Source organism: Meriones unguiculatus, chromosome 1 (assembly GCF_030254825.1).
Source record: "Meriones unguiculatus strain TT.TT164.6M chromosome 1, Bangor_MerUng_6.1, whole genome shotgun sequence".
NCBI classification, from domain to species: domain Eukaryota; kingdom Metazoa; phylum Chordata; class Mammalia; order Rodentia; family Muridae; genus Meriones; species Meriones unguiculatus.
This window is the reverse complement of record NC_083349.1, coordinates 94,738,253-94,762,824: the sequence shown is the minus strand read 5'-3', so window position 1 is coordinate 94,762,824 and position 24,572 is coordinate 94,738,253. Positions and strand designations below refer to the sequence as shown.

The 24,572-nt window shown below is 42.2% G+C and overlaps 1 protein-coding gene and 1 long non-coding RNA gene across 3 annotated transcripts in view; one reads left to right on the top strand and one right to left on the bottom strand.

Annotated features, from left to right (window-relative positions):
• The window catches only part of Plekhh2 (pleckstrin homology, MyTH4 and FERM domain containing H2), a 95,572-nt gene that overhangs the window by 19,049 nt on the left and 51,951 nt on the right, over positions 1-24,572 (top strand). For both annotated transcript variants that reach the window (XR_009584408.1, XM_021652835.2), the window contains exons 3-8: positions 6,187-6,249; positions 14,925-15,074; positions 17,146-17,229; positions 17,763-17,844; positions 21,545-21,730; positions 22,683-23,629. Coding sequence is in view for 1 of the 2 variants with exons in the window: in XM_021652835.2 (XP_021508510.1) it covers positions 6,187-6,249; positions 14,925-15,074; positions 17,146-17,229; positions 17,763-17,844; positions 21,545-21,730; positions 22,683-23,629 (1,512 nt within the window). In the remaining variant the exon portion in view is untranslated. The remainder of the gene's footprint in view (positions 1-6,186; positions 6,250-14,924; positions 15,075-17,145; positions 17,230-17,762; positions 17,845-21,544; positions 21,731-22,682; positions 23,630-24,572) is intronic.
• Positions 13,908-23,478, bottom strand: LOC132646286 (uncharacterized). The gene is made up of 5 exons (XR_009584409.1): positions 23,344-23,478; positions 16,525-16,679; positions 15,379-15,481; positions 14,113-14,310; positions 13,908-14,024 (listed from the first exon to the last, which is right to left on the bottom strand). It is a non-coding gene; the product is annotated as an uncharacterized LOC132646286 (long non-coding RNA).

Here is a 24,572-nt window from a genome sequence, read left to right as displayed (position 1 = left end):
TTCACATGTTTAGCTTGGAATGTATCCTAATGATTTAAACTAACATTGTTAAACTTAAAAAAAGCATCTGTCAGAGACTCACAGCCAAGCTTTGGACAGAGCGCAGGGAGTCTTATGGAAGAAGCAGGATATAGAAGGAACTGGGGGAGAGGGGGACAGGAGCCACACAAGGAGAGCAACAAAGTGTGTGTGTGGCGGGGGAGGGGGCTGGGCCCAGGTACTGCAGAGACTGATGCACCAACCAAAGACCACGTATAGAGAGGACCGTATCCCCCCTGTTCAGATGTAGTCAATAGGCAGGTCAGTCTCCATGTGGGTTCCCTAGTAAGGGGAGAAGAGACAGTTTCTGACATGAACTTGGTTGCCTGCTTCTTGATCTCTTCTCCCTGGTGGGGTGACCTAGGCAGCCCATAGACCTAGGCAGTCCTGATGGGACCCGATAGGTTAGGGTCAGACAGTAGGGGAGGAGGATTTCCTCTATCAGTGGACTAGGGCAGAAGGATAGGGGAGGGGGAGGAAGAGGGAAGGAGGGCGGGACCTGGAGATGAGGGAGGGGGCTGCAACTGGGATAAAAAGTGAATAAACTTTAAATAATAATAATGATAATAATAAATCATGTGTATGAGAGGAGGAAAGTAGACACAGAGTCCCACTCCTAACCAAAAAGGTATTTGCAATTGATACCCACTGGCAAAGGGAAAATTAGTTTTCTCCAATGGAGTGTTACTAGGTCTATCAATGTCACTTCAGGATAGGCCTCGTGTCCAGTAGTGGCTGGCCAACACAAGGAACTCCCCATTTTTGTGTTTGTGTGTGGTTTTTTGAGAAAGGGTTTCTCTGTGTAGCCTTGGCTGTCCTGGACTCATTTTGTAGAGCAGGTTGGCCTCGAACTCACAGTGAACCCGCCCACTTCTGCCTCCCTGAGTGCTGGGATTAAAGGCGTGCACCACTGTGCCCTGCTAGGAACTTCACTTCTTTTCAAGGAATTTTTGTTTCATTTTGGCATTTTTTTTGTCTTGTTGGTCTTTTGCTTGTTTGTTTTTTTGAGAGAGAACACAGTTGGAGGAGTAGGGAGGTGGGTAGGATCTGGGGGGAGTAGGGAGAGGGGAAAGATTATGATGGAAATAAATTATATGAGATGATTTTTAAATAAAAAATTTTAAAAAGGGGTGTTGTAGAAAATAAATAAAAGTGTCGGCCTATATTATATTATTTATTATCCTATGATTATCACAATGCTATTATTAACCTGCTATCACAAATAATAAGACACAGACACCTGTTAGATTTATAATTGTCTTATTTAGCTTGGGCCAGGCCTCCTCACTTCCTGTCCCTCCCTCTGGTTCCTGTGATTCTCTCTGCCCTGTCCAACCCGGGAACCAGCTACACCTACTGCATTCTGCCCTGCCTAGGTATAGGCCATTTAATTAGCCAATCAGGTAGGTTTACACAACATGGATAGGTGTACCCAGATCTTGAGAACTAGTAACACGCAGACCAACCTCCAACAAAGAAGGAGAAGAGCAGCACATGCATTTTTAAAAACAAAAACAAAAACAAAAACATTTATTTGGGGCTTATGTGTATGCGGTTTATGGAATGGAGAGCTGGGGAAAGCTCTGCGATTATCATGATTATTCTTGAAGCTGAGATGCTAGTTTCTTTTTGCCATATATAAGGACTGAGAGCTAAGAGAAAAACAGCCTTCCAAGAAGCTGAATGTCAGGATCAGAGTAGCTTTCACTGGAATGATGATCAGAGATCATAAAAAGCACCATAGGAATCATATATTACCTATACAGATCTCTGATCCGTACTACTCAGTGGGATAACCATGGATTTTAGTTGCCTACTGCTGCATAAAATGAAAAAAAAAAAAGCTATTTCAAAACTTATCAATCTGGACATTCTGTGTGTGTGTGTGTGTGTGTGTGTGTGTGTGTGTGTGTGTGTGTGTGTGTAGTTATATGAGTGCAGGTCCCTTTGAGGCCAGAGGAGTCATATCCCCCTTCAGCTAGACTTACAGAAAGTTGTGAACCATCTGACAAGGGTGTTAGGAATTAAACTCAGGTCCTCTGGAAGAGCAGTATTCACTTAACCACTAAACCTCTTTCCAGTCCTGTAAATACAACTTTTATCAATTACGGAAGATCTCAGTGGCTTTAAGAGAACATTTGTTCGTGATTCTGTTGGTGGTTCTTAGGCTGTGTGTGCGATTTAATGAGGTGAGCCATGCGGCAGCACTCAGTTGGCAGGCAAACTAGAATCTGGGTTCTGAGGATGTCTGACATGACGTCAGGAGACACGTACCTGACACCTTGGCTGAGAGTCACAGAGTAGCTAGACACTGTCACACCCCTGTATCCCTTGCTCTCTGCCACAAGGGAGCTGCATCTCTTCCCATTGTGATCCAGGGTTCTAAAAACAGCCCAAAGCTGCAGATCTCTTCAGGTCCGGCCTCAGCAGATATATAGTGTTCTAATGGAGTCAGTGGTCCAGCAGCCAGTTTTAAGGGAAAGGGAATTATGCTCTGCCTCATCTGGGAGAAGGTACACAGGAGGCAAGAGCGACTGGACCACTTTCTGAAAACAAACTGTTTCTGTGTGTTGAGAAACTGCATTTCTTTTCATCTTTGTTTCCCCCTCCATTCTACTTTGAAGGTCACTGAACTTTAAGAAGACGAACCCATCTTGTGGGCAGTTGGCCTCTAAATGTATTCTTTGTCCATAGCATGGAAAGATAGTAGGCAGAGCACTTGGATGGACCAAGTTACGGTGATATTATCTATGTGTTTAAAAAAAAAAAAATGTAAGGTTAGTCACTAAATAGCCTTTCTTTTCCAACACCTACAATTGTTTCTATTTTTAAGTTTAACACACATACATAATATGAATTCTCTTACCTAGCTTAAAGTAATGCAGTTTATTCCTCGTGAACAGTGAACTTCACATTCGGATCCTCATTGGCTATCTCTTCAGCTTTCCTTAGACTACTATCTTGAATTTTTTCTCTTCTTCAGAAAATAAAGCATGCAGCTTTGAAATCATTACATATGGCGTGGGATATGAGAGCATCGTGTCAGCATGTTACTCTGTTAGTGACTGGCTTCCTTTCCTCATCGCTCAACTTCTCTTAGCCCACGTTGCTCTGAAGCCCCCATCTGCGTGTATAACTGGCCATTTCTATTTTTACTCCCTTGTGCATTAAATTTGTGCATTAAACATAAAATTACTTTTATGTTGCATGCGTTCTCTTCTCCTAGTCTCAGAATAGTTTATTTTGTCTGCTTTTACTTATCTACTTCGCGTTAACAAATCACTCCAAACATAAAAACACTCCAGACGTTTAGCGTCTCGCAGAGTTTCTAAGAGTTGGGGCTGTGGGAGGAAAGCAGCTCATCCTCTGATGGAGCGGACTCAACATCTTGGCCTCGGCTTGCGGTGAGCAGGCCGTTTGAACAGAGCTGCAGGGTCCACCTCCAAAGTAGTTCACTCAAATAGTTGTTGGAGAGTTGGCTGTTGGCACAAAGCCTCGGCTGCTGAGCTTGGAGACACCGCAGCCAGCAGGGCCACTGGAGAGCAGAGAAGGTAGTCTTTAAGGGAGTTCAAGGTGGAAGACATGGTGTCTTTTATGACATAGCCTCAGAAGTCACACTTGATCATTCCACAGTAACCTGTCATCACCAGGGTCAGCCCCATGCAGTGGGGAAAGGGAGTTAGACTACCCCAAGGTGAGGACATTGAGGGTCATGGCTGGCTTCTGACTGTCTGCTGGGTCTTTGCTTATTTTCCTGTCCATTTAGTCTTATTTAATCTCTCCCTACTCCTTTTCCAAATTATTGTCCTTCTAATAATAGGTTCTATTCCCACCTAATTGCCAACTACCCTAAACATAGTCTGAGGTTTCTCAGACATTTCCATGTTTATGTTAGTCTAAATTGGCCTTCTGAACACTGACTTACGTTAGCTGTCTTTCTTCATGTTTTCTTTGTATGTTTTAGAACCCAAATTCCAAATTTAAATTTGGAATTTAAATTTGGGGGGTGTCATATTTACGTACGTATGGTAAACATATGCAACCAATCTCAATAAGGAGAAATCTCCTGCACTTCCCATGTTCAAAGTTCTAGAAGCCAGTTCTATGCTTTCTGTCCCTTTGCTCATGACACGACAGTCCAGAATACCGACTCCATTGCCTGTATTTGGATTTGATCTGTTGGTATTTTATTAAGGATTCTGACATTGTACTCATGGGAATATTAGTCTGATCTTTGGTTGTAACAATAACTGGCCTTATAAAGTGTATTGGGAAGCATCATCATCTTTGAAGAGGGTTTTTTTTTTTGAGTTTGTGTTCATTCATATATACATGTTTATTTGAATTCACTAGCCAAGCTATGTAGTATTGGACTTTTCCTTTTGTAAGGTTTTAAATAGTATAGTGCCTTTCTTAGATACAAGGTCATTAAGCTAACATTTCTCCTTGAATAATCTTTGCTATTTTGTGTTCTTAAAAGATACTGCATGTTTTGTCCAAATTGTCCAATTATTCTTGCTCATAATATTATTTTCTTTCCCCCCAAGTTTCTGTGAGTCTACATTTGAGCCCTCTGAATTCCTGACATTGATCGTTTGTGATATATATATGTGTATATATATATATATATATATATATATATATATATATATAATTTGTGTTTTTTGATATGGTTGCTTTAACAGTCTACTAGGATTTTGTCAGTTGTATTGTTAGTTTTTGAACACTTCTTGATTTTATTATTTTTGCCTTTTCTCTCTTGTAATCTTTATCAGTTTACCTTCTTTTGTTGGTTTACAGTTTACTTTGCTCTTCTTACTATTGGTATAGCTGGGTCTTCAGGTAGAGCTAGTCTCAATTTTCTGAGAAAGCACCAGGTTGATTTCCAAAGTGGTTGTATAAGTTTTCACTCCCACCAGCAATGGAGGCGTGTTCCCCTTTCTGCACATCTTTGCCAGCATGTGTTGTCACTTGAGTTTTTGATCTTAGCAGTTCTGATGGGTGTAATATAGAATCTCAGAAATATTTTGATTTGCATTTCCCTGGTGACTAAGGATGTTGAGCATTTCTTTAAAGTGCTTCTCGGCCATTCGGGATTGCCCTGTTGAGAATTTTGTTTAGCTCTGTACCCCACCTTTTAATTGCATTATTTGGTTTGTTGGTGTTTAGTTTCTTGAGTTCTTTATATATTCTGGATATTCACCCTCTGTTGGATGTAGGATTGAGGAATATCTTTGCCTAGTGTGCAGGCTCCCATTTTGTTCTATTGACAGTGTCCTTTGCCTTACAGAAGGTTTTCAGTTTCACGAGGTTCAATTTATTAATTGAAGATCTTAGAGTCTGAGCTGTTGGTTTTTGGTTCAGGAAGTTGTCTCCTGAGCCAGTGAGTTCAAGTCACAGTTCAAGGCACACAGTGAGTTCAACATTGAGGTCTTTGATCCACTTGGATTTGGGTTTTGTGCAGGGTGCATTTTTCTACATGTTAGTATCCAGTTAGACCAGCACCATTTGTGGAAGATGCTTTCTTTTTCCATTGTATGGTTTTGGCTTCTTTATAAAAAATTAAGTGTCTGTAAAATCAAGGTATGTGGGTTTATTTCTTCATCTGTCCCCATTCGATCCTCTGAAAGGCTTTTATATTGTACTTTCTGTATTTATTTTGGTATTTGTGTTTAGTCAGTCTCTTATATGTAAGACTACAGGCTGCCTCAGCATTGATTTAAATATACCATTCAGTGAGTTTGTGAGAGTAGAGTCTTCCCCGACCTCATTGTAGCTTTTTTTACTAAAACACCAAATACAGCATTCTAAGTTGTATTTTCTTATTGTTCTTAATAAGTATTTTCTAACATATTGATGAGCACCCCTGTGGTATATGAAATATCATACTGAAGAAGGAAAGCATGAACCGTACCGATGTTGTGACCTCCCAAACAACCTTACAAAGTCACCAGTTAATGCACTACAATGTATCCAAAGAATCAATACTTTGACATGTCCTCAATTTTTTATTGTGTTAATTGTAATTCATACCCAGTGGACTATTCATTTATTTTTAACAATTGGTGCCATTGTGAGATTTAAAGTCTCTTCCCAAAAGGCAAGGAATTAATGTTTGTGTATTTTACAACCTTCCCTCACCTACAGATGCAACAGTTGGAGAGACAAGTTATGGATGCGGAACGCCAAGCAGAAAAGGCTTTTCAACAGGTAAAGTAACCTTTTCCTGCCTCGATGCATATAAAGGTTGTTTAGCTCAAGGAAGTAGGACGGCTGTCCACCTTCCTGAAATACTTTATCATTTTGACTATTCAGTCTACAGAGTGCGAAAATTGAACTCTGTTTTGTTCCTTTATAGATTTTTCAAGAGGGCAAAGGACTTTGATTAGAATATATTATGCGACTTTTAATAGTAATCCCAACTACAATTACGTTTTATATATAAATATGTTCATATCAGCTTTATATATAGTAATAAAGAGCTGAACATGATAAGAATTCCATATTGTGGAAGAATGAGTAAGTAAACTCATGGACTGTTAAACAATTATTTCAAATTGTTTTATTAAAATTAATAGAAAAGCTTGCTTAGAGTTATATTAGAAAATATGTACAAAATTGTATGGTTCTTATATGAATGTTTGTGAGTAAGGAAGATCAGATCTGTGAGTTTAAAAGTAGTCTGAGAGGAAAATAGAAATTTGCTTGAATTGTGATATTACATTTTTTTTTTCTGTATTTTCATTCTTTTTTTATACGACTTTGATTCTTTAGATGATGATTTGGTATGTCACTTAGCCCTTTCTGGGCCTTAAGAACAGTAAAGTAGATGGCTTGGATGGGCACACTTATCCTGCAATTCTTCAATGATCTTAAATCCATAGCTTCTCATTTTACGAAAAGATCTTTATTGCAGTCTATGAAAACCCGTTCCAGAAGGTCTAACTCAAAATCCTTCCTCAGAAATGCATAGTCGGCAGTTGTGCTGTCCTTGTCTGTCATCGTTATTCTTTGGTTTTGCGCCCTTTAGAGGTGTGCTTCCTCCTTTAAACTCAAGACTGCGTTAGAATTTACACAGCAGATTGTTAGAGTGGCTTAACAGATTTCTAAGCAATACTAATCCAACCTAATCCTTGCTTTCCTACTTATATTTGAAAAGAAACCTTAAGATTTTATTACATAAACCTTCAACCATCTGCAAGAGTAGAGAAGACAGTACCATGGGGTCTTTCAGGGACTAGTCTTTGTCTTACCGCTAGTCACGTGTTCCCTGCACTCATCCCTACACTGGACAGCTTTGAAGAAGCCAGGGCCAGCTGTCATACAATCGCACCCGGAGTCAAACTGAAAGAAATCAAAGCCACTAAACTAAAGGACTCTTAAAAATCCCAACCACAATGCCACTGCCATGTCAAAAGTACTAGCCAAAATTCCTCTCACTATGTCAAAGAGCTAGCTACCGCTCGAAATTCCTCCAAGTATCTCCTAATTGCTTCTGGGTTTGTTTTTCTTTAATATGTGTGTGTGTGTGCGCGCGCGCGTGTGCGCGTGTGTGCATGCGTGTGTGGTGCACATAAATGCTGCTGCCCTTGGAGACCAGAGGTACTGGTTCCTGTTAGAGCTGGAGTTATAGGAAGTTGTGTGCTGGAAACTGAACTTGAGTCCTCTGGAAAAACGGTACGATCCATTAAACTGCTGAACCATCTCTCTAGCCCCTTGTTTGTTTATTTGTTTGTTTGTTTGTTTGTTTAAATTGGGGTGAAGTTCATATAATATAAAATTAACTATTTTAAAACAGACGATTCACAATTTTATAATGCATAATTATATTACTCACAATTATTATACAAATCAGTTTAACTCCAAATTGTTTTCATCATTTCACAAAGAAACATGTTGCCATTATGTTTTTAGCATCACTCCCCTCTCCCAAGCTCTGGCAGTCACAGCCTGCTTTCTGTCTTTTTGAATTTACCCTTTCTGCATAGAAAGGCAGGGCCTTGCTCTGGAGGCCAGGCTGGCCTTGAACTTGCAGTTCTCCTGCCTTGTCCTCCCCAGTACAGGTATTACAGCTGTGTGCCACCACACCGAGACCAGATATTTCTTATAGAATTATTCATGGAATATGTGATTTTTGTGTCTGGCTTCTTTCATTTAATAGGATAATTTTGATCTATGTTCCATATATATATATATATATATACATATATACATACTAATATGTATAGTATATTATATATATTATATATATTGATATCTATCTATCTATCTATCTATCTCAATCACGTTTTGTTTATTCATCTACTGATGGGCATTTCAGTTGCCTCTGCATTTTGGTTAGTGTGACCAGTGAGCATGTACATGTATTTGCTTGAGCACCTGTTTTTATTTCTTATATTATCTTATAATATAATACATACTATTTATTATTAAAATAGCCATATATGCAAATACTGTTCTCCTCATTTTTGAATGACTGGCTTATTCAAATCAATATCAGAACTAGATTAACCCATTTCTCTTGATTTCATTGATTTTATTCTATGTGGTCATTTTAATTTCTTTTGTTTCAGTATTTGTTGAAGGTACTGGTTTGGTTTTTCTTCTCAAGCTTTCTGCCTTCTGGATTTTGCTTATACCTTCCCACGGTGCTATTTAACATGCTGTTCTGTGTCATCATTTTCTGTTAAATGTAGCTAAATCTTAGCATTTTACTTCCCCACTTTTGTCTTACGTTTTTCCAATACTGCCTTTTGGGTGATATTGCACACCTGTATCAAGAGACTCACAATGTCCAGCTCTCTTTTTCTGTATTAATAGCAGCCATTGATGATTTGCATACTCACACTTCTGCGGATATGTGTTCTCTTTCTTGGTTAGACTCTGAAATTCCTATGTCATCAGTTGGCAAGTGGTTCCTTTAGTAAAGATTGACAGAGTTGTCTAAAGTGAATGGAATGTGTCAGGCAGCATTGCTACTGTCAGTGGATAAGAATTCTCAATGCCAACAAGGCCAACATTTTGCATTGCCGTTCATTTTAATTTTGCCTATTCTTGCCCTGCTAATTTGCGAAGAATGCTAATCTAAATTCTCATTATTGGCTTGGCAAGTAGATATACATAAAACATTCCAGTTCCATAAGTCAAATCAATCTTGTTCAGAACTTAATCTCTTGAGATCTTATAATGATCCTTGCCTAGAAGAACAAATAAGCTTATCTTATGAAAATGGCCCATTGAGTTTACCAACATAGAAAATGAATGTGGGATATGACATGAGAAAGGTCAGTGTCACACCAGCGTAGTCACTCCTGTAGAATGGTGGTCCAGGCGGATACTGGGGCTAGTTCTAGCTCAGTGTTTTTTCGGGGTTCTTGGAGAACAGTTTCCCAATTTACAAACAACGGTGTTTTGAGCACTTAGAATGAAAACTCAGTGTTTGAGTTGTGGTTTCCCTCTCCTCCTGTCCCTCCCCTCTCCCAGAGACAGCGGGAAAATGAGACCAAAGGTTGCTAAGGAGAAGTCTGTGCAGTGAAAAAGAAGTGATGATGGAATTCATGTCTCTCCACCTTAGGAACAGACTTAAGTTTTAATTGGGTTAAAATCCAACATCTACCAGTTTTTGGAAAACTTGAGGTTTGTCACTTATAACATGCAACTACTATTGACAGCAGACAAACTCTGTAGGAAGTGGGGATTTGGGGCAGTGACTGAAGGGCTCCGACTCTGGAGTCCAACGGCCAAGTTTGGTCAGCCTGCATCTCCTACCGCTTTGCTTTGGCTCTCTATCTGTGAAGCGTGGTGCAGTCTAGCGCCCGGCTCAGAGGGTGTGTAGACGCCGAGTAGGTAAAGTACTGCACTCATGGTTACGGTTATACACAGGGAAAGGAAACGGATTTAAAATCCGTAAGATAGCAGGGCCCAGGAGCACCCAGTCTGCCTTTCCAGTCACTCTCTTCCAGTGAGGTTGTACGGGGATGCGCTCAGTCCTCCCATCAGTGTTGCATGGGCAAGATTTACAAAGCATCGCCTGTGCCAAACCCCATGAGGCTTGGTGGGCAGGGATTGGTCTTGTAGGCCTGAAGTGTTCATGGGACTGGTCTGAGTTACTGCAGCTCTAGCTTTGCCCATCCCTCCATCCTTTGCCAGAGTCACACTGAATACAGTGTGGTCCGAGAGACTGAGGGAGCAGCAACAGATATTCCTGTGGCAGTGATTTGAGTAAGAATGCTCGCCCACAGACTTGTGTATTTGAACACGTGGTTCCCAACTGGTGGTGCTGTTGGTGGAGGCTTTGGAGGCGTGGCTTTGCCGGAGGAAGTATGGCACTGGCAGTGGGTGGTGGGACATGAATGCCTCATCTTGCCCAGTTTGCTCTCTCTTCTTCACGCTTGCAGTTCGAGACATGCTCTCAGCTTCCTGCTCCAGACACCATGCCTGGCTGCTGCCATGCCTCCCTGTCACCATGGTGATGGACTTTTATCCCTTTGGAACCATAAGCCCAAATAAACCCTTCTTCCTATGAGTTGCCTTGGATATGGAGTTTTATCACGGTGAAAGAAAGGTACCCAATACAACTGTCAAGCACATGGTCAGAATTGTTCTGATGTCCCCCAAGATGTCAGATAGTCAAGGGAGTCCTGTCTATATGGGTGTCCCAAGGTTTCAGAGGTCACCCATACCAGTCATAGGCCAGTCCTATCTTTTGGTATCTGAGCAGCTCAAGGCTGCCTGAGCTCGTTCTTTGATGAAGAGTAGCTTAGGGATTTCAGGATCTAAGAGGCTTGGGGGAATGGTTGAAGGGTATGCTGAGTGGAAACAACTAGGAGCTTAACCAGAAGAAAAAGAGAGAAGCTCCCTGAACGTATACAGTATTCTATACCCGAGGGCGTATGTCTAGATATTTGAGAGAGTTTATCTAAACCAAGTTTTTTTTGAAAGATTTATTTATTTTTGTTTTCTGTGCATTGGTGTTTGCCCAGATCTCTGTGTGAGGGTGTTGGAACCCCCGCAACTGTGGTTAGGAACAGTTGTGAGCTGCCATGTGGGTGCTGGGAATTGAACCCGTGTCCTCTGGAAGAGCAGCCAGTGCTCTTAACTGCAGAACCACCTCTCCAGCTGCCTAGCTTGTTTGGCACTGGTCAGTCTGAGTAGCTAAAATTCTTGTACGGCTAAGGTTAAATGAATGGAAAAAGACTGGGCTGTTTTCCGTGTGCTGGTGGTGGGGTAGTTTAAAAGGCTGTCTGTTTCCTCTGTAAGCTCTTAGTGTAGACATCTTATTCATAGTGACTACCACAGAAGGCTGGGAGTCCTGGTCATGACAAGGCCAACTGGCAAGCAGGACGCTGGTGACTATTTTGTGATTCTTTTTGAGACTGCACATCTGCCAATATTTGTCTTGCCTCAGAAACTCATTTCTCCACAAAGAAATAGTCACTTTGAAAAGTCTCAGATGACGGTGTTTCATCCAAGGGTCTCTGTGGTGTTTATGCATAACACAAGAATATGTTCTTTGGAATAAAGACGCAGTTCCAGGTCCTAGCACCCAGAGCTATGGTAATATGGCAAATAACCTTCCTAAGTAACGAAAGGGCAGTTTCATACGGAAACTAAATGTGGTTGCTCTGACTTAATAAAAGCAGACTATAGGTGAATGTCTGTCTCTAATCTCACATGGTTCTGGGTAATCGGACCTTGCATTTCTGTGGCAAAAAACCTGAGAGAAACTGTTTTCAGGAGAAAGATTGGTTTCTGGCTCATGGTTTCAGTGTGTGGTCAGCTGGCTCCCACGATGAGGCAAGCGTCATGGCAGAGACAAGCAGAGATGCTTATTGGATAGCCAGGAAGGTGGGAAAGGAGAGGAGAAGAGGTGAGGGAGGAGAGGAGAGATGGAGAGAAGCAGGCACACGCCGAACATATAAGAATGCCACCAGGGAACAAACGCTTCAAAGTTATGCTTTCGGGTGGGCCTGCCTTCGACCCCAGCCCACCTTTCAACAGTAACGCCATCATTGGATTGAGTTATTAGTGAAGTCAGAGCTCTCAGGATCCAACTACGTCTCGGCGGCTACATCTGCACCCACAGGCCTAGAGCGAGCCTTCAATGGGCGAGCACTTTGGGAGCTACGTCATATCTACACTGGAAGGTCTGTAGTCTGTTCACATTTTCCCTCTCTCTCTGGCGTGTGTGTGTGTGTGTGTGTGTGTGTGTGTGTGTGTGTGTGTGTGAAGGTCAATGTCAGGTGTCTTCTTCAATTACTCTCTTCCTTTAAATTCTTTAAAAATTTATTCTTTGGTAATTTTACAGATGAATACATGTAGTTAGATCATATCCACCCATGCCAACTTCCAACTCCAGTTTCTCCTGGACCTCCCCTCAGCAAGCCCTCCCTCCCCTTACTCGGTTGTGTCATCTTTCTCCCCCAGCTACTTTTTCTCCTTCAACCCTGAGTCCATTTAGTCCAGTTATGCACGCGGGTTTAGGGCATCACCCGCTGGACCACTGGCATCCAACCATGGGCCCCATCCTGAAGAAAACTGACTTTCCGTCTCCCAGTGGCCATCAACTGCCAATAGCAGCTCAGCCAAGTGTAACTCGTGCAGCTCTTCCTTCGACCCATGAGAGAGTGGATTGGCTTGCCCTTGTGGCAGCAACCACAGCTGCTGAGGTCGGAGTCCCTGAGTGCGAGGGCCTTGTTCTGTCCAGTAGACATACTTTCACACAGCCATCCCAACACCCTCTTCTGAGCCGGGGTGGGAGGAAGAGGGGTGTATAGGTATCCCAGTGGGGGCTGCACCTCAGTTTACTCACTCTGACTACTTGTGATTCTCTTAACCTCAGTCCGCCGCCTACAGAGGCTTCTTTGATGAGCTCTGCCTTACTTTTTGAAAGAGTCTCTCGTTGAACTCATGGATTTGGCTAAACCAGTGAGCAGTGAGCTCCAGGGATCTACCTTTCTCCAAGAACTGGGAGCTGCCACGCCCAGCTCTTACTTGGGTGCTGGGGATCTGAACTTGAGGCCTCGTGCTTGCTTGCAGACTCCTAACTGACTGAGCCTCTCTGGCTGCTCTTGTCTTTCTAGAGGTCGCCTTCTGCTACTTCATTCTCAGAGAGGAACTGACATATTTGGCTCCACTCTCTTCCTATTTCTGTAGCTACAGAATATCCTGTTTATAACTGGAACAAATGTTTGGAGATTGAAGATTGAGTATTTGCTGTTTGTTTTTCTCCTTCTGGGCTATTTTTCATGGTAGATTTCTTAGGTAAACCTTTGTATTTGGTATGAATTTTTATGGCTCATTCAAAACCAAAAAAAAAAAAAAATCACTGTTTTATTAAGGCCACTTAAATTATTATTTTAAAAACAGGATACGTTTTTCTCCTCTGCTTTTGTTCTTCAAAGTTTCCAGCTGTACGTGTGTGTTTGTGTGTGTCTGTGTGTGTGTTTGTGTGTGTGTCTGTCTAAGTGTGTGAATGTGGGTGCATGCATGTGTGTTTTAGAGAGAGAGAGAGAGAAAGTGTGTGTGGTATTTAATTAGAACAGTTTTGGCATGTGAATCCAAGTTACATTTATACCATGAACCAGGGATGAAACCTGGTATTCATGCTTAAAAAAGCCAAAAACCTAACTGACCTTCACAGATTTCTTCTAAAAATATCCTCTAGTCAAACATATCTAAATTTCAGCTGACTTTACGGATTCATTACAGTTTTTGTGATGTTATTAAGATGATGGAAAGATTTGTTTCTCTTTGAACTGTCATCTTGCATTCATGTTTTCCCTCCCTTTTGCCCATAACCGCTGAGCTTCTGATAAAATCACCTTCGTATTCATTTAGAATTTTATATTTATTTATAGAATATTGTATAGTGCTCTCCATCTGTCTTCTATGACAAGACCTTCCGTATTTAGACCTTCCCATGAAGTCTCAAAGAGGCTTCCAACATAGCAGGCTCTGGGCCATGCAGGGCCTGGGTCTGCGATCTGTAGGAAGAGAGAGGGCGGGCACAGTTAGAAGGCGGTAACGGTAACACCACTTCACCGCAGTGTGTGGGGGTGGGCAGACACTCACTTTGCACGCATGTCCTTCGAAGATGCCTTGTGCCTCGGCTGCTTTGCAGAAGGTCCGAGCAGAGTCTGTCTGTCTTAGACATTGACAGTGACCATCGCTCCCCTGCCTCACGTGTTAGAGTTACGACCATAGGCTGAACCGCAGAGCTGTATGGTCTGTGACTAAACTCATTGTCTCTGGTCTCCGCTACACTGTAACCTGTAGGCAGGAAGAGATGTGAGGGTCTGTTTTTTTCTCTGATGCCTTCCTGGCCTGGAACTGGAGAGCATCATTAAGCCAGTAAACTAAAGAGCCTCCACCGAACACCTCCTGCTGCCTGGATCTGGACTGGACTTTCGGTTTTTGTTTTGTTTTTTAATGATTTTGCTATTTGGGCTTTAAAATTCATTGGTTTTCTTTCTTTTTCTCTTTTCTTTTTTCTACTGTGAAGTTCAATTTTTCTCCCCAAAATGTGTTACCATCCAGGCCATCTAATTTGAATCTTATCTCACCACTCTCTTTCTTCATATTCTTGTCTAAATCTGGGGGCATGGGGCAGAAACTTTTGCTTCCATATGAATGCTGTGCATACTATCATTGCTCTAGCAGACAGGCACCATTCCCTGTGTCCTCACACTCTAGTGATCTTCCGTATCTACCTGCAGGTCAGATAGTCTTCAGATTTTACAACCACCGTAATATATTATACCTTGGCGTTTGATTTTTTTCAGCTTGTGATATGTTTAAGAACCTAATGTTAAAGTAAATTCTAAGCATAAAACTACAACAAATTAAGCATGGCATAATGTTACTATTTTACCCTCTGAATTTAGGTACAAGTTATGGAAGAGAAACTAAAAGCAGCTAATGTTCAGACCAATGAGTCAGAGATTCGGCTCTATAAAAAGTGTCAAGATCTGGAGTGTGTAATGCAGGAGAAGGATGACATCATTCAGAGCTTGGAGCTGCGGCTTGAAGAGCAGGTTAGGAAAACTGAGTCATCAGTTGTACTCATGTGTGCTCATTAACATGTAACCAAAACATAGCTTAGCTCTGTTAGTATGGAGAACTCTTACTGATAGGATTACGTCACGTGTGTTGGGAAGAGGTACAGGTAAAATTGCCCGTTCCCTTCATGCCTTGAGTGACTCAAGGCCTCAAGGGAAGATCTAGTACTTTTTAGTACGTGTGTGTGAGTGTATGTGTCCATGCATGTGCAAGCGTACGTGTGCACATGCGTGTATGTGTGTGTGCACTGCTATGTGTAGAGGTCAAAGGGTAACTTACAGAAATTGGCTCTCTCCTTCCTTCCACCATGTGGGTCCTGGTGATGGACCTGACCTCAGCGGGTGTGGTGGCTTTTCTTGTGGGATGTCTCTCTGGTCCCGATCTAGCAGAGTTATAGACATATCAGATATATATCGTTATATTCAGACTTCAGGGCTTGAATGCAGTGTCTTTTCATTGGGGAATATTTATTTTTAACAGGCATAAAGCATTTGCGGCCAAACTGGGCACAGTAGTGCATGCCTGTAATCCCAGAATTCTGGAGGCCAAACGTAGAAGGATCATTGGTGTGAGGCTGGTCTGGATAACTAAATGACTACGTAAAGAAAAAAAAAAAAATATATATATATATATATATAATTGTACATATTTATGTTTGAACTAATCTTCCTGCTTAAAAGTATACAGTTTTCAGCTGCCTCAAGCGAACATGTTTTATGACAAAAATTCCCTAGGAGTTAGGTGTAATATCTCATCCCTGTCATCCCAGTGCTTGGGAGGCTGATGCAGGAGGACTGCCATGAGTTTGAAGCCAGTCTGGGCTACATACTGAATTAAAGGCTAGCCTGGGTTATAGAGGGAGACCTTATCTCAAAAACCAACAAAAATTTCATTAGGATTAAATGTCTACTTAGGTAGTCATTTAATATCATTTAAATGTGACTGATATGTTTGTTAAACACATTACATTTTTCATTCATTTTTCACTTCTCTATGGGGTCAGTGTTTTGGGCCAGCGATTTTCAGCTTCCTAGCTGCCAAATAATTTATGTGGTATTCACAGTCTCTATAGTCCCATCCATTGTGATTTATAGTGTATCCCCAGTCTCTGTAGTTTTGTGACCAGAGCCAGGTTTTAAGTTTCTCTCTCTATTTTTTAAAACTATTGTTTGAAGGAGAAAATATCCCTGCTCTTAAGCAGATTTGTGTTCTCCTCCCATCTTAGTAGACCTAATTCTACTGGTCCAGAATTGGTTTATTTCGTTGATATAGTCAGAGAGGGGATTCACTTCATCTTAGTATCTGAGAGAAACTGAGGAACACCACTGGATTAATGGTGCTTGCAGGACTAGACAGACACTTCCTGTTGCTTCAACAAAACACCTGGCTAAAGCAACCTGAGGAAGGGAGGGTTGTTTTACTTACAGTTTGAGGCTATAGTGTATCAGCACAGGGAGGACCTGGCGGCAGGAGCATGAGGCAGATGGTCGGTCACCTTGAGTCTGTAGTCAGGAAGCAGAGAGAGATGACTGGCGCTCAGCTCACTGTCTGCTTGTATTCAGTCCATGGAATGACGCCATCTGTGTTTAAAGAAGTCGATCTGCACAAGCTAACCCAGTCTAGAAAATCCCTCAGACAAGCCCCGGAGCTCCTAAATCCCGTGGACAGTCAGATTTTTCATCACATCTGCGTGTGCCTTTTGGTTTCTTACTGTATCTGCTGAACAGTTTTTCCTTCCTTCCTTCCTTCCTTCCTTCCTTCCTTCCCACTCCCTTTTCTTTCTCTCTGTTTTTAACAAGATCTACTGTTCAGGCTGGCCTAGACCCCATGATCCTCCTGCCTCAGCCTCCAAGGGCTAGGATGACAATCATGTACCACCATGCCTGGCGATTTGTGGCTTTTAAAAATCAATTCGGTAACTTGGAGGGAACTATGTTAACCTGGAAACAGGTTTTAAGTGGATTTTCCTTTCATATTTTTATGACGTAACGTCTCCAAGCCAAGGCGCTTACAGTTGAACTAAACAAGCTGTTGATGTTATTTCAGAAACAAGTGAGAATGCAAGAAGCTAAAATAATCGAAGAAAAAGCAGCTAAGATCAAAGAATGGGTGACAGTTAAGTTAAATGAGGTACCTATTGCTGTTTTCCTTCATTCTTTTTTCTTTTTTTTTTTTAATTAGTGTTCAGGATATACAATCATGAGTGAGACATAAAATTATGATCAGTTGGTTATAGTCCCATATTTTGGTAAACTTGTGATAAGCTGCTTTCATTTTAATATCCATTATATTTTAAATTTAAAGTATTGATAGACTTATGTTGGTGACTGTGAACAACCATATTATAATAGGTTAGTTTAAAATAATTATGAATATTACATATATATGCCATAAAATTAATAGGTTTGATATCTGAGAAACACAGACTAAATGCTGAAACAGTTGTTTTAAAATTATTTTACAGTGGAAAATGCATAGGGTTAAACTTTTAGCTCTGAACAAATAAATATTGATGACATAACTGTTAGGGTGATAGCCAATGCTAATGAGTTCAACAATTCACAAGTAGTATAATTATATATTGTTACTTTCTAAATTTTATAATTTATTAATGCAGTTTAAAATGTTATTTTGGATTAAAGAATATCATTCTGCTCTCTTAGCTGGAACTGGAGAATCAGAATCTTCGTTTCATCAACCAAAACCAAACTGAAGAGATAAGAGCAATACAGTCAAAATTGCAAGGTACAAATATTTTCCCTAAATTAGCTTTTTGGACTTACTGGCTATGTAGGGGTTTGCTGCTAGCGTTTTAAGGGAGGGGGGCTTGTGGCTACTGCAGCACCAACCAAGAAGCATGTATGGACTGTACTTAAGCCCCGTACACCTGTGTACCCAATGGGTATCTTAGTATTCACATGGGTCCCCCAGTAATGGGAGCTGGGGCTACCTCTGACAAGGTTGCATGCTTTTCAATCATTTCCCCTGCTGGGGCTGCCTTGCCAGGGCACTGTGGAAGAGGATGTGCTCAGTCCTGATGCAACTTGATGTGCTGAGATGGGTAGGTGGGGTGGGGGGTCCTTTTTATCTGAGGAGTAGGGAAGGGAGGAAAGGGAGGAGAGAGAGGAAGGGTGGGACTGGAAGGAGAGAAGGGGGGGCTATGGTTGCTAAGTAAAGTGAATTAATTGATTAATTAATTAAAAAATGCAGTATGTGTACCTGTATCGAGGGCTTTCAAGAACGTTTTTGGCGTCTTGCATTCTGAACATGCCCCTGAATTTGGGCTTCCTTGAAGGCAGCTTGGGGTGGGTTCTTAGGTACCTCTTATGGTTGTTGCCAATGCCACAGAACTCAGTTCACCCACGCATTATCAGTGCTTTAATCTCCCCAGGGTTAAGTCTTCCAGGGGAGGCTATTCTTGCCCAATGGAAGTACCCATTGATAATCCATTAATAACTCCAGTAGGCCTGGTCTGTTTACAAAAGCATTCAAAGGCGGGAGTTTCTGCTCAGTGCCAGAGTGCTGGCATAGCACGTGTGAGGTCTCTGATCTCAGGCCAGCACCACACACATACACACACACGTTTCACCAAGAGTTCATTATAAAACTTGACTTCTCCCTGCATTGAAGTGTCCTGCACCTGGTGGTGATGGCCACCCGCCATTTATGACTGTTGAGCACTTCAAGTGAACTGAATTTAAACTGTCTGTTCATCGGAATTTACTTTTAAGTAGCTTTGCCATGCTAGAGGCTGCCACATCAGCTAGACACAGCAAAATGTTGCTGAATAATTGGAAAACGGTAACGCTGATCTGAGTATTTAATTTCAGACAGTTTTGCTTTAGAAAAGAAATTTCAATATTTGCTTCAAATCACTTTTTCTCTATTTATCCATTTTGTGTATGTGTGAGTGAAGGTCAGAGGTCAACTTCACATATCTTCTTTCATCACCTCTACCCTGTTTTTGACACAGGGTCTCTCACTGAACCCAGAGCTCATTGATGGCGGTTAGCCTGGCTGGCTAAGAGCCCTGGAGATGGGCCAGTCTCTTCCCTCACACCCAGGGCGGGGTTGAAGGCTTATGCCTCCACATTTGGCTTTTATGTGGATATTGAGGATCCAGACTCAGACCCTCAGGCCCAGCAGGCCCTTTGCCCCACTGAGCCCCACCAGCTTCCATCTCATGCTTTTTTGACCATCATAGAAATTGTTACAGCCTGAATGTTTTGAGTAGAATGATGCAATATAAAAAGTCCTTTGTATTTTCCGTTGTGTAGTTTGCGTTCCTTTTAACTTCAAAGGCTTGTGTAGCTGTCGTGTGACGAGAGGGCTCTTTAGCACACCGCCCTTGTGGTAACCTCTCAGTTGCACACTTGGATGAAGAAGAGGTGACTGCACAGCTGTGTGTGACTTGTGCTCACTCAACTGAACTGACAAGACAGGTCAGAGCAGGGCTGCCTGACATGTCCTCAGCTCAGACTCGGCCTCCCCTTTCCTTCTTTGTATGCACTAAGAACGTTCTGGTGTGGTTGAAAGAACATGAATTTTTTTTTTTTTTCAAGAGAGGGAGTTTCTCTGTGTAGCCCTGGCTGTCCTGGAACTCTCTTTGTAGACCAGGCTGTCCTGGAATTCACAGACATCCTCTGCCTGCCTCTGCCTCCCAAGTGCTGGGATTAAAGCCATGTACCACGACACCTAGGTGAAAGAACATGAATTTGTTTTAAAGATTTATTTATTATTTATATAGCATTCTGCCTGCACATGTGCCTGCCAACCAGAAGAGGGCGCCAGATCTCATTATAGATGGTTGGATGGTTGTGATCTACCATGTGGTTGCTGGGAACTGAACTCAGGATCTTTGGAAGAACAACCAAGTTTCTTAACCTCTGAGCCACCTCTCCAGCCCACAAGAACGTGAATTTTAAAGACAATTTTAATGTCCTACTACTTAAGAAAAACTGTCATATCTCTAGAATATTTAATGTTGTATATTAATAATGCTGTGATTAATATTTTTCTATTAGTAATGTTGCGGGAATACCTAAGGGAGTACATAAAGTTGTCGATTAAACGATATGCTTTTGGAGGGGGAGGGGCCAGGCCTCTCACTGGGTATCCCTGGCTACATTTACCTCCTCGGCCTCGTGAGTGCTGGGATTACAGCTGTCAGCCACTAGCCCTAGCAAGTTTAGACAATCTGTTTAGAGCATGTTAAATGCTTGCTTTCATTTCTTCCATCTGAATTATTTTAAAAAAACGCTGTTATAACTGATTGAAAGTTTCCTGTTTTCATGACACTCGCCCTCACTGAAATAGGTTAGATATGCCAAGTCTATTTCCAGAACATTGTCAATTTCCCTGATGTCCCTGGCTTGCAATTCTCGTCTTTATTGACAGTCTTTGGGTGTTAAATACCAAGAGATTCTGATCTTTGGAAATTAGGCTTAGACTGGATACCTTAGCAGAGATATCCTATGCTGGATTTAATGTACTTAATATATATATTGCAAAATATGTATTTAGTGTACATATTGTAGACATATACAAATACATGTATATATTACACACATACACATTCACATACATACATACTCATACATAGGCATGCAGTTGTTTGTTAGTATCTACAAAGGACTGACTCTGGGATCCACACGGATCTGAAATCTGAGGCTGCTGCAGGTCCCTAGTTAGAATGGCTCAGTGTTTGCATATAAGGTGTTACACAGTGAAACTCTAAATCATCTTCAGGTTACTGCAGTGCCTAGTTAACGGTAAATGTCATATAAACATTTGTTGGGTTGGATTTTTTAGAGACTCATAGTAAAGCATCTGCACACAGTCAGTAGAGACCATTGGTTAAATCCACAGATGCAGGTTCTTTTTACTGGAGGACCAGTTGTCCATACTCACTACTATATTACTGTGAATCAATCCTGTGATGGATGATCGACAAAAAAATTTAAAATACTGCTGAAGAAATATGCTAGAAATATTTTTTCTTCATTATCAGTTGCTATTTAGCATAACCCACTTCACCTTCTGTTGCTTGCGGGCCTCTGAAATGAACTCCCTCAGGAGCTTTGCTCCCTGGGTCCTCCATGCTTTTGATCTTACAAGCAACAGTGCTAGGCATCCCAAAGATGGACTGAACCCATGATTAGCAAATTGAGTACTGAATTCAGGTCATCAGGCTTGGCAGCAAGCACCTTTTCCCACTGATCCTCCTGACACACACACACACACACACACACACACACACACACATCAGATTTAGGGTTCTATTGTGTTGGGACTTCCATTTATTATACCTAAGTATAAAATGAAATTCAGTCTTTTTTTTTTTTCTGGTGTTAAGAGTGGTTTATTCAAGTCCTTATATGCTTTTGTTCAATGTCTAACAAACGGCTATAAAAATTCAACTCCATTTTGCTTAATGACCTTGCAGAACTCCAAGGAAAAAAGGTGTCTTGTGTCTCCACACCAAAACTCTCAGAAGGGCAGCGCCTGAGTGATTTGACGTTTGGATGCTTCTTGTCCCGAGCAAAGAGTCCTCCCCACGTAGTAAGATTCGAGGAAGTAAGCAAGACGGCATCGAAAGACCTCGAGTTCACCGAAGAAAAATGCGTAGAAGGTGCTTAAAAACTAGAGCAGTCTACCTCAGGCTTTTCCAAAAAAGAAAGCATCATTCACTAAGATTGTGAATGAAGGGGACCTTTTCATCCCCTTTCCACTGTCCAGCAGTCAGCGGTGCGTGGCTGAGGTTGCCTGTGCCGAAGCTCCGACTCACTCGAACATGTGACCAATACCTGCCACAAAACATGAGGACATGTTTGTTCAACCTCCCATTCCTTGGTCATGGGGTTCATATTTATGTTCTCAAAGTTCCTTTTCCACTCAATCTGAAGTTTTAAGTCATTATGTATGATGCTGTTGGTACATTTTATTTCTCACAGTGCTAACAAATGGAATCCATATCTAAAGGCATTTAAAGAGGTTATTCTGATTATTAAAACACATTTTAGTTAAACAGAGAGTGGTGGGGGAATGCTTTTTCTGTGAGTTTGTGCATTTCGTGTATTGAAATGTGAACACAAAGTCTGTTTCTTAAGTTATGGCTTCCTACTTACGGTTAGGCATACATGATGCTGACTTTGAAGGTTAGTGGGAAGGGTTGTCTTGGCTTCATAGGCGCAGTAGCATTAATAATCGCTTCTAAAGTGGAATTAATGCCATTGGACTTTTTTGGCAGCTTCTTTCTTTGATGGTCAAATGCACCCCACTTCACACTCTGCTCTTTTTCTCTTTAGATTTACAACTTTCGTTCCCCAACATACTTGTTTGTAAAAAGCAGTTTATTTTTGCTACAATTAAGTTGAAGTATATGGGTGGTTTTTTCTTTTCTTATGTAAGTCCCACTTTTTTTTTATTATCAAATGTGCTTATAAAGGTTTAAAACTAACAAAGAATAGTATATGTTGACTTATCCATGTGAAATTGCCAGTCAGGGAATGCACATATGCAGCATAGCCATGTAACCGCTTCATTATTAAGGCAACCTGCCAATGTCATGTGTCTCCCTCTAGAGATGGAAATTGCAGAGAAGCCTGCTGATAACCAAGTCCAGGAGAGCAACAGAAGCCAGGGAAAGTTGCATGAGACCTCTCGCAGCTCAGAACAGACCCGGAAAACCAGAGCAAGCTTTGCGACGGATGGCGGCACGTCCCAGAATTCCGGGCTCCCAGGGAGCGACTGGAGCTCTGACGAGGAAGACGGAAGCAAGGGCAGATCCAAGCCCAGGCGCGCGTCCACTCTTTCCAGCCACACGTCTGAGGAGGGCCTCCAGTGTGGCGAAGCGTATCTCACTGCATCGGATGACAGCAGTTCTATTTTCGAAGAAGAGACTTTCGGCGTTAACGGGCCAGAGCACGGGAAGCTATATTCTTGGCAGCAGAAGGCACTATGGAAAGCTCAGAATAGCCTTGCAAAGGGGAATTCCCAGTCACGGATAAAGGAGCAAGATAGTTCCTCGGATGAACTGAACAAGAAGTTTCAGTCCCAGACACTGGACTATTCATCCTCCTCAAGTGAGGCCAACACCCCAAGCCCTATTTTAACCCCAGCGTTAACCCCCAAACACCCTAACTCACTGCTCCCTAGGAAAGGAACACAGTTAGTGCCTTCCCTGTACCTGCCACCCCCAAAGCTAAGAATACCCAATGTTTTCAGTATAAGTGTGGCACTCACCAAAAGGCACCTGAGCCAGCCGCAGTTGTGTTCGGACCGGATGTTTGGCATGAACAGGAATGCCATAAGCATGATCCGACCACTGAGACCTCAGGAAACAGATCTTGATGTGGTTGATGGCGACAGCGCGGAGGCTGTGGAGAGCATGGACACGGGCTGCGACGATGGGTTGTTTTCCTGTGACTCCGCGGATGCTCCCTTTGCAGATGACCAGGAAAACAGTGAGCCCGCAAAGAAGGCCTCGGGCAAACCGCCCACGCCTCCTTTGCACCGCTTTCCCTCTTGGGTAATTACATTCCTGTGTGCAGCTCCCACACAGGGAGCTTCTGTCAGCACTCCTCTCAGGCTTCCCACTCCTGTCCCTGTTGCTTTTCAAATCCAGCGTTGTTCTGACAGTTTCTCTTCCCCAGCCGTGTTCTGAATGATTGAGAAACAAGACAGGTGGGAATTCAAAATATGACTTTACTTACAGATAGGAGTGTTGGAGGGCAGATGAGCTTTTCGGTATTGGAATTCAGAATTAGATTCGTGCACCCAGGCCCAAGCTGGAGCTAGATCACAGTGGCTTCCTCCTGGAGGAAGGGAGGCCAGGCCCCCTCTAACTCATCCAATGTGAACGCTCTTGTTTCCTCAGGGAAAGGAGAGAGGATAGATGCTGGGCTGTGCATGCAAGAGAAAGTGAGTGGGTGTAGAGAGCTCAGCGACACAGAGGGAGGCATGATGGGGTTGGGGAGGAGGGGTTCCTCTAGCGGAAACTTCAGAGCGCTTCTGCAGGAGCACCTCACCCTATCGCTCGCGGTTCTGAGCATCGTTAGTCACTCAAGTTAGAGAGATTTCGCTTTACCCGCCACGAACGAACGTGTAAATCCAGTAAATACGTCAGCTACAGCATCTTCCGGCTAGTCTAGAAGGGACTTGAGCTTTCTAGGAAAACATTGACTTTGACTACAAAACCGACCTGTCTGTTACGTGATATTCTTTGGGACTATCTACATTGCTTGATTTCTTTAAAAGCAAAGTCTGTCTTTAAACTTGCAGGTGCATGTGTTAATGGAAGGCGGGCGTGCCATAGTTCACGTGTAGAGGTCAGAGGACAACCACAGGAGCTGGTGCTCTCTTCCACAGAGCAGGTTCAGAGGATCAAACTCAGATTGTCGCACTTAACAAGCACCCCTGGCCTCTGAGCCTTCTCACCAACCTCAATATTCTATATTTGAAATTAAGTGAAT